Here is a 9,907-nt window from a genome sequence, read left to right as displayed (position 1 = left end):
GCCAAGATCATGACACTACTTCCTGTTTATTACAGTCATGTGTGACAACATTATGTGGAGTACAGTATGGCATATAATGACATCAGACTTTGCAGTGCTTGGTTAATCCCCGTTAAACCTCATGAAAACACATCAAATTAGCTTTTCAATTTTTTCGCTCTTTAGAAAAAGTTGGACACAGCTACACCAGCTCCAAGCTTTAAGTTATTCCTGTAAACAAGGAGAGAATGTTGCTGACAAAATATTTTGCAGCAACCTGGTTCTACAAGTAGCCATAACGTCTACTTAACTTTGAAAAGTATTACAAGTTTTTTCCCCAGCCTCCAGGAACAACCCTTGTGAGATCTACCTAACGTTGCAATCTCTACCTGGTCCATGGAAAAAAGAATTGAAGTGTAGACTGCAAGTCTATACAGCAAGCACAGTAGGAGGTTTCAGGGTGTCCTTTGTTAGGCTCAAACTCCTTCTTTGGCTGAATCCGTCAGGGGGGGTTGCAGCTGTCCGCAATGCAAGTAACCTGCATCTGCATTTTATCATTGTGCAAAATTTAAATCAAGGCTTAGGGAATTACACATATAAAATCAGTAATACATATAAAGTCACATTTAAGTAGTAAAGTCCACATTTGTACAAAGACCTTAGAGAGGCACCTTTCAAATGCAATTATAGCTTTAAGACTTTTGGGATATGTCTTCATCAGTTTTGCACACCTAAGGCAAGGCCAGCCCTAACCAATTGGAAGCCCTAGGCAAGTTTTAGTTTGTGCCCTCCCTGCATTACAGTAAGACCAGTTTATATACTAACACACAAAAAAATTATTAAATAGGATTGTCTTCGACTTTGTTTTTTTTTTATATAATGCAGAAAAATGAAAACAGATTGAAATAACATTGTAACCAATGAAATTAGATAATAAAGTCAAAATTAAAAATAAATAATACAAAGTTGTAATTTGATGCTGCTTTACCAGGTTGTTCTGAGGTGGACTCAATAGGAGGATTTTTTGATTTTCATGAAGCTGTGAAGGCTAAAGATGGTCCTGCATTGGTGAGATTTTTAAAAAATGTATCAGCCTGCACCCGTAGAGTTCAGAACCGAGATTCGGCCCATTATCAGCATTATTCTCATTTAAAACCCGGGGACCTGTAAATAATAAAATATGACCCCACCTGTGATCACAAACTGCACCGGCAAGGCCCCGGGGGGGCCAGGACACACAGAGCAGGATTAAACAACGGATGGACATCAAGGTGAAAAAGAGCGGGGATCCAGGTGGAAAAAGTGCCCCAGCGTTCTCGCACACCTTGCTCTTCTGGCTGGTCCATCTTCAAGAGTTGTTTTCCACAATGGCGGTCATACAAACAAATTTGCTGTGGAAGTGTCTGTGGAAGGGGCAGTGGCAGTCTGCATTCACTGCGACACACACACAGATGACCTAGTTTCCGAGTGAAAACCAGTCTATACTCATGAAGGGGAGGTTTGAGATGGGCCTTGTGAAGGAAAATTTATCCAAGCTTCACTTTTTCAACAATGATTTGATAAATTCTGCTTTTAAGGCCTGGGGGAAAAACAATTGACATCAGGGATAGACTTATTATTTAAATCAAATCAGACTCTAAAATAGGTAAAACTCTCAATAAAACCTGTAGGTGAAACATTAAGACAACAGGAAGTGGAGCTTAGCTACTGAAGAGTTTTGCTATTTTTTTGGCAACATTGGGGCATTGTAAGAGTTTATTCTAGTTTATTCAGTTTACTCTAACAGTCTATTCTAATCCCTCACACCAACAGTTTATTCTACCTAGAGATTACTGGTACTGGAGTTGGTGTTGATGTGCTGACTGCTTAAAAATCTTAGCAAAACCATTGCTGGCATTTTTGATTGGATTTAATCAGCCAGAGAGATAGGAGGGTTTTTTTAACGACTGTAGCAAATAAGGCATGAGCATTGTTGATGTTTTTGTTGATAATCTCAGAGAAGAAAGATTCTCTTGCATCTTTTAGTAGTTAATTATATGTGTAAAATTTCTCCTAATGGATTTCAAAGGGAACCTTAAGTCCATTCTTTTGTCATCTTCATTCAGCTTTTTTCAGAATACACGGTAAAGTGGAATCAAAATGGTAAGCCAGGGTACAGTTATACATTTTTACTATCCATGATAACAGGCTTTCTTATAACATTTTTTTTGGTTATTAGATACATTGAAAGATGGTTTCGAAATAAATAGAAAAAGGGTCTGATATGGCAACATCAATTACAGAAACATTAGAAATATTTAGACCTTTACTTATGACCAGGTCTAAAATATGTCCTTGATTGTGTTTAACATGTCGAGTCAAACCAAATCCTTTAAGTATATCACACATTTATTTTGCACGCCCGTCTTCAGGGCTGTTAACAAGTACATTATCGTCCCCCACAATAATTAAGTTGTCATGTACAATACTATCACAGATAAAAGTTCATAGAACTCCTTAAAGAAGTTTTTTTTGGACTTCGGAGGCTCATAAACTTTCAAAGAAATGACTTGAACAGGGCCTTGTACTTGGACAGCCAGAATACAGAAGATTCAAAGTCACAGAGGATCACTTTTCTACACTTTAGTGAATCATTAAACAGAGTAATCAGTCATCATCCTTTTTTATACAGTCTGCTCTGATGGAGAACATTTTTATTTGGAGATGCGATCTCCAATCAAATTGACATCTAATTATTTTCATCTAGCCATCTACTTTTGGCCTCATCGTGCATCCTGTGTCGTGTAGTATACAGTGGGTAACGAGGGCCGATTAGGCTCTCACGACCACCTCCCTATCAGGAATCGTAAGGTTGGGTGAAAATCAGTTCAGCATGTTTGAAATTCAGTCAGCCCTCGTGAGGTGTTTATGAACAAATCCAACTTTTGAAAAAGAGCTACGAGTGTCTATGAGCTGATTTATACCTGAACCTTGCACCCTGTACATGTGCAAACAAGTCTAACCATTGCAATTCCACGCTGCTTAGTCTGACGTGTGGTTTTTGGACATTCACTGTGAGCAGTTTGATCGCATTAGAGCATCTGGCTGTATAATCACTTAACAAAAAAACCCATCTCAACATTCTAGTGCATTTTGCACCATATTTATGCATTGCACTAAATCTTTCCATTTCAATGCCTTTTGCAACATGACTTTTAAACCGGTTTCCTTTTCTCCTACACTGTTAACATTCTTTGATCACTGCTGAACTTTATAAATGGTAAAGTTCATTTTATTTAACTGTTGTAAGCTGCTTATTCAATGCTGTAAGCAGCATGCATCAAAATTTTATTTTGTATACACTCTGTGTATATAAAATTACAATAAAGTGTGTCTAAGTCTAGGTCTAGGTCTAAGCACAGCACAGTGTAAGAACACATCTTGAGCTGTGAACTTTTAAACCCTGCGGTTTTGTCGTACAGTTTGAGGTTATGTTGAATGGACAGATTCAGCTTGGTGCTGTGGAGGGCTTGTTGGGGTCCAGTTGGAGGGGAGAGGCTTCTTTTGGGATCTCACACCTATTAGTTGGGATCTTAGGAGTGTTCACTGCTCTCCAAAGCACTGACGGATGTCGACAAAATTTGTTTCATAAGTGTTACTGAAAATTGCTGATGTGTATGTTTTGAAAGGGTAAACAAACCAAATGTCAGATCTTCTTTATCTTTTTTTTTTTTCTTTTTTTTAAATCTTAAGATAAAAGTCCTAATGATATTATTTGTTCTCGCAGGTGTGGACCGGTCTACGTTTCCTGGGTGATGAATGGCTGTGGGTGAATGGGGGAAACACATCAAACATTGAGATGCCTCAATGTCCAACCCAGGAGCAGCACTGTGGTGCATTATCAAAAACCAGCACTGGCAGTGTAGAGGCCAGACACTGTTCAGAGCCTAAAAACTTCCTTTGTTACAGTTTCAAGGCTTAATGTCATCAGTGTCATCACAGCAGAATGGCTGCCTATAGATAGGCTCTCATTGCAGTCAAATGTTTGCTTCTATTAATATTTTCATCTATGAATAGAATAGTTAAATGATAATAATAATAATAGTTTAACTTGATTGATCTAATACTGTAGAAATCTAGCTCTTCATTTAACCCCATCCCCTCGGGGAGCATTGGGCTACCATTGTGCAGTGTCTTGCTCAGAGACCCAGAGTGGAGGCTGTGAGGATCGAACTATGTACTTGCAACCTTCTCAGAGCACAAGCGCACTGCTGTAACCACTAGGCCAATACTCCCCTTAATAGAGTTTAACAGAATATTTTCATTTATCTTATTTCAAAATTTATTTTGTTTCTTCAAATGAACTTTAGTAAAGATGTAGAAAACCTATGTAAGCTTGAAAGGGAACTAAACCCTCTGCATTAAATTAAGTACAACATTCATAGGTTCTAACTGTTATGGTAACCATGCTGTTTAAAACTTTACTTGATTTTGTAATTAATAGCTGCAGTTGTAAAAGTTCAGCTTTTAGCCATATAAGAATACTATTTTGACTTTACTAAAAACTGTTTGTAAAGCTTTACTGTAACTGCTTTGCTGTAATGCAGCCATTATTTTTGGATTTATAAGGTTACACATAGATCTGCACTATGTATCTGTAAACATCATTAAACTGATTAAACTAAACTCTGCTAAGAATGTGTAACTTGTATAATAACCATTCTGATTTACAAACAGAAAATATATGCTTAGTATTTGTGCCCAAACCACTTAGCATTGATCAATAAAATCATCATCTGAAATTAACCATTTATATTTTCTCAGTTTTTCCTTTCTCTAATAATAGAGTAGATTTTTTTTTATATTGATGTAATTGTGATAAAAAGTAAAGCAAATAATCTGTTTGAGAAAAAACACTGTATGGGGGAAGGTTTAACTTCCTAAAACCTTGTTTTGGAAGTTTTTGACGTCCCAATGGGAGGAGTCTAGTAAGGACACAGGTCTTCTCGATGGACTATATCCTGTCTGTCCTTGGTGACAGGGGTGTCCACCAATGGTGGGTTGCTGTTTCTGTGGGCCAAGAGATATGGGTTTCTCTCTGGTGGTCTACAGCCCCCAAAGGCCAGACAAGCCAAAGTCTATGGACGTCAAAATAAGCATTCCTATTTCTCAGGGGTCAGCTCCCAGCTAGGAATGATAATGTGCCCCACTTATATCGGTCCTTCTGTGTTCTACTGTAGGTGGAATAAGTCTGCCTGGTTTTTCAGGGAATCTAGGGAAAATTTTTTATTTTTTTTTTTGCAAACTACCAGTGGTGTCAAAAGTGCACACAATTGTTACTTAAGTAGAAGTATAGATACTGCAATTTCAAAACACTCAAGTAAAAGTTGAAGTATCAACTTGAACTCTTTACTCAAGTAAAAGTGAAAAAGTATGTGCTCCAAAACTACTTAGAGTATGAAAGCATTAAGTAACCTTAAAAAAAAACAGCCAGATGCCGTTATATGAATTGAAAGGTCAATTTTTTTACTATTTTCGAAAAATTCTTTGAGATAGGGCCAAGGATGAGGGAGGTCTTGTTAGTCTCAGTCTCCATCTCCTGATACGCTCTCGCCTGTGTCCGACCTTTCAGACATTTCAACATCTTTTTCTGAATCAGACATTGTAGCATGGCATAGACAATTCACGTTTGCAGTTTGAAGAACACCTGCTTACTTCTGATGATTTCCTTTCACTAACCAATGAGTGTTTGCGTTATAAGACTCATCCAATATGACTCATACACTAGCTTTCCCTAGATGTGGATGGTGCCAATGATCTGCACTGGATGGTGCACATGACGTTAAATAAATATTTTTAAAAATTTAACCGAAAAAAAGAAACCTCCATTAGAACCAGGCTCAGTGTGAGCGGCCATCTGCCGGGGCCGACAGGGGTTCAACGAGACAGAAGCAAAAGAAGTTATGTTGGCTGACTGCAACACATTCAGGAATGTAAGGTGAGTTGCTGTCTTCCCAGAGATGAAGTAACTCAAACTTGTCATCCGACACAATAATGTCAATCCATTTATCCTGATCTCTCTCCAGGCCAATCCAGGCATAGTATTGTTGAAAGTACAGGTCTTCCACATCTGCCTCTGAGTAGATGGTGGCCAGGTCACTGTAGTAGCTTTAGAGAGGAAGAAGACAAAATGTACTCTTATCCATTTGTACTTTCACTGATGATAAATGCAGAGGTAAAACCATGTAAATGTAACACCAAGATAAAGGAACATCATCACAGTAAACAGCGGGCTTTGATTGAAATGTAGATTAAACATGTGAGAACCTGGAACTTACTGGTTGATGATTTTCTTTATTCGGACCCCGCTGGCTTTTAATTGGTTACACCTGCTATAAGGGCTGAGCCCATACACATCCCTGTATCGGCTCCTGAGAGGGAATGCCTATTAAACGTGTGCAAGAGCATGCACAAGCCCATTTCTCCTCATTTTAATAGCAGCAATGTGAAATGGAAATTTCTTGAAATAGAATGCCAAACTTTAACTGTCAAGTAGAAACTTTGCAACCGAGGCATCAGTGGGAGGTCCGATCTGTGCTTTCAGTGTATGCCATTGCATGAAAGAATCTCCCAAAAACACTCGGGTCTTATTTATCTCTTCTGATGCCTTTTTCTTATTCATATACACTTTGTAGAAACTTTTTTCTCTTACGACCCTCTGCCATTATCAAAGAACCACAGTGAGAAAGCCGAGCTTCAATAAATTTCTGAAACCATAGCACACCGCACATAGACACCTGAAGGTGCGCATGCGCAGAAACATATCACCAGAATGACAAACATTAGGAGAACTACTTATTTTGATGACCCACATGGAAAAAGAACATCCTCCACTATAACTAAGCAGAATTGATTACTGGAACAGAGTCTTTTATAGGCTTGCCTAAAAAGTCCATCAGACAGCTGCAGGTGATTAGTTCATTAGAACTGCCTTTGACTGTTGAAGTTAAATTGTTAACTGACGTATTATGAGTTTCAGGGGTCTATTTCACGAAGCAGATTTAACAAACTCAAATCCGCAACTCTAAATTGATCTGGCCTAAGAGTCCTGTCGGGAAGAGTTGTGAAAATGCTCTCAGAGTTGGGCACGGGCGTGACAAGTATGAAAGGCCATTATCAGTGGAGCCCTGATTTGATTAGTCTCCAGGACAACAGGCAACAGGTAGTGCCTATTTCAACCCACTGGAACTAGAGATTTTAATGCAGAAATGAATAAAAAAAACAGAGTGTGTTTAAAAGACACTACAGCTGCAAAGGAGAGGAAGAGGGCGTGGTAGAAGAATGTTGCTTGAGTTAATGCGTAAGTTTATTTGTGTGAAGTGGCTGTGGCAGGCCGCTTTTGCATTTATTAAAAGCATCTTCTCTCTATTTTTCCTTTTGTAAATCACTAAAATAACTTTCAAAACGACTCCTATACTGAACTATAATAACACATTTTCTACATTACATTTTTGCAGCAGAAACTGAATTTCAGACAGCAAACAAACCAAATTATACTAGTAAGAAATAAGTTTTATATACAAAGAAATATGTACACATTTTAAGTGGCCATTATAATATTTATCAGCTTGACTGAAAAGGTATGTTTTGTATCTGGAATGCATTTCTTCATAGTTAAAATAATACCAATGTGACCAGTAACAATAGGAATATGTAGATCAGAAATTAATTCCTAGACATCCATAATGATTATTCTAGATGTTTAGACTGCCATTTTCTTTGAAATGGTCATTTTTACAAGGAAATAATGTTTGTTCAGATGTTTCTAGTAAATAGAACACATGCATCATCTCTTGGGTTTCCTTCTCAGTTTGACTCTGTCATCTATCACAGGGTAAATACTTCCCAATAAATGGCCGTTATTAGCAGTTATCAGTCCCATAGAAGGGCTTCAGATTGTGTCAGTAGGCTTAGTAGGTTGTTATGACCAATTGAATCCTAACCCTATAGTAATTCCTTTTTCCCAAGGAGAATTATTTAATCTATATATGTGTAATTTAAAAATATTTTCAGTTGTCCTTCATGTAACGGAAAAATAAATAGATAAAAATAAATGATTTAGAAAGATGGATGGACACAGAGGACAGGAGGATTGCACAGATGGAGTAATACAGTTTTGTAGTGTATATCGTGTCTTATTTAGAAATAATAAAAAATAAATTGTACTGTAGTTTTTTGCATGTCCATATAAAAATTTTACTGCTAAATTCACAGTATGTCACACGTCCTTTAATTTTCCAAGAGTGGTACTAAATGACACAAATATTGGACCTGTTGATATTAACAAATATTATAATGATTTGTAATTAAGAGAAAGAAAGTTGAATTGGAACTTAACGTCTGAAAAGCAGATAGGTAGGTTAGACAAAAACACGGAAGCTGGGGCAGTTTCCTATACATACTTTTTTTAATTAAACAAAAAAGAAAATTATGCAAACCATGACCTTAGAGGCAGATGGGAGATGAGGTGCCTGACATAAATAATGAAATAAGATTTTTGACTCTTGGTTGAGGAAATACAGGAGTATATACGGGGGATTTACATTCCTATTATTGATATTTTTTCCAGGGTATCTAGGCACTAGAATTTTTCTTCTTTTAAGATCCATTGAGGAGCAAATTAATCTCTTCATTTGACTGCATCTTCATTTTCCTCAGGATTCATATTTTCATGTATTTAAGTTGTAGGTAAATCTGTCCATTGATTGATTTGCAGTAAGTTTCCTATGGAAAACAATGACGAGATGGGCGTGATAGTTATCTTAAGTGTATCTCAAAGGCAAATCACTTCACTGACATAAAACATGCTCCCGACCAGATAACCAGATGTCCAGTTGGACTTTGTTGGCTTATCAATCAGCTGCAATATTTACAGATAAAAAAAGATAAAAGCATTGTGTGAAGACAGGTAATTTCTTGCTCTTTTTAATACATGAAATTGAAAAGAATGTTTAACTTTTGTTTTATGCTCATGTCAGTTATTTCTGTTTTTGTTCTTTTAATAGCAAAAGAAAACTGGAAGCACAAAAAGGAACTGAATTGTTTTTTAAAATAACCTAAGGCATAGTTTTTATAAAACAATCAAAATATTAGCTGTCTGAATATGAAGAGCAGCCTTTTTGGACCACTTGTTCTTCTCATTTTCATAAGCATAAAGGCATCTGCTTCTAGACATTACATTGTCTTCAACCATGGTTTGACTTGGAATGAAGCACACGATTTCTGCAAGAGGTGAGACTTTTATCCCTGTCCAATGACAATATGGATTTATTACACGTACTCTGGAATTTCTTTGTTGTAAAAACATGACAAATGTTTTTTGTTAGATAAACTAATATTCATTTGTGAGCTCCCTGTTATATAGGCACAACAGTGAGACAGACAGGGAACAATACCTAGATTAACACAAGTTAAACATTTCAAATACAAATGTAATCTTGTACCTAACCATATTAGCACATGTAGTTGTGGAAGAAAATATTAGACCAACCTTGTTTTATTAGTTTTGTAAATTGTGTTTTCCTAAGTCACATTCCTTTGGAACAAGGAATTGTAAATGCAAGGGTGGTCTGATGTGTTTTTTTTTTCTCCTATGACTGTAGCTACTTATATGGTTCCTAATAATGTATTTCTGAAACTTTTTTTGTGACTGCAAGCCTATTTCCACTTTGTGTGAAGCCAAAATATCTTTGCTGCATTCCAAGTTCATAATGAAATTGCTTAAAAAATTTTAAAAAATTACTTCTTACCTATTTTTGTATTAACCCCCTTTTTAAATCTATTATTTATTTAATTAACTAATTTCCATCCATCCATCCATCCATCCATCCATCCATCCATCCATCCATCCATCCATCCATCCATCCATCCATCCATCCATCCATCCATC

The 9,907-nt window shown here is 36.8% G+C and overlaps 1 protein-coding gene and 1 long non-coding RNA gene across 2 annotated transcripts in view; both read left to right on the top strand.

The window, feature by feature from the left end:
- The window catches only part of LOC107083867 (secretory phospholipase A2 receptor-like), an 8,548-nt gene extending 3,797 nt beyond the window's left edge, over positions 1-4,751 (top strand). The window contains exon 2 of the mRNA XM_015373370.1: positions 3,746-4,751. Within this exon, the coding sequence (XP_015228856.1) occupies positions 3,746-3,940 (195 nt within the window). The 3' untranslated portion in view covers positions 3,941-4,751. The remainder of the gene's footprint in view (positions 1-3,745) is intronic.
- A 4,131-nt stretch (positions 4,752-8,882) lies between these two features.
- Positions 8,883-9,907, top strand: part of LOC107083865 — a 6,420-nt gene continuing 5,395 nt past the window's right edge. Inside the window, exons 1-2 of the long non-coding RNA XR_001481199.1 lie at positions 8,883-8,926; positions 9,024-9,249. This is a non-coding gene — a long non-coding RNA (uncharacterized LOC107083865). The remainder of the gene's footprint in view (positions 8,927-9,023; positions 9,250-9,907) is intronic.

This window comes from Cyprinodon variegatus, unplaced genomic scaffold (assembly GCF_000732505.1).
Source record: "Cyprinodon variegatus isolate N-32 unplaced genomic scaffold, C_variegatus-1.0 Scaffold86, whole genome shotgun sequence".
In the NCBI taxonomy this organism is placed as follows: Eukaryota; Metazoa; Chordata; class Actinopteri; order Cyprinodontiformes; family Cyprinodontidae; genus Cyprinodon; species Cyprinodon variegatus.
The sequence above is the reverse complement of the archived record's forward strand: the minus strand, read 5'-3'. Positions and strand labels throughout refer to the sequence as shown.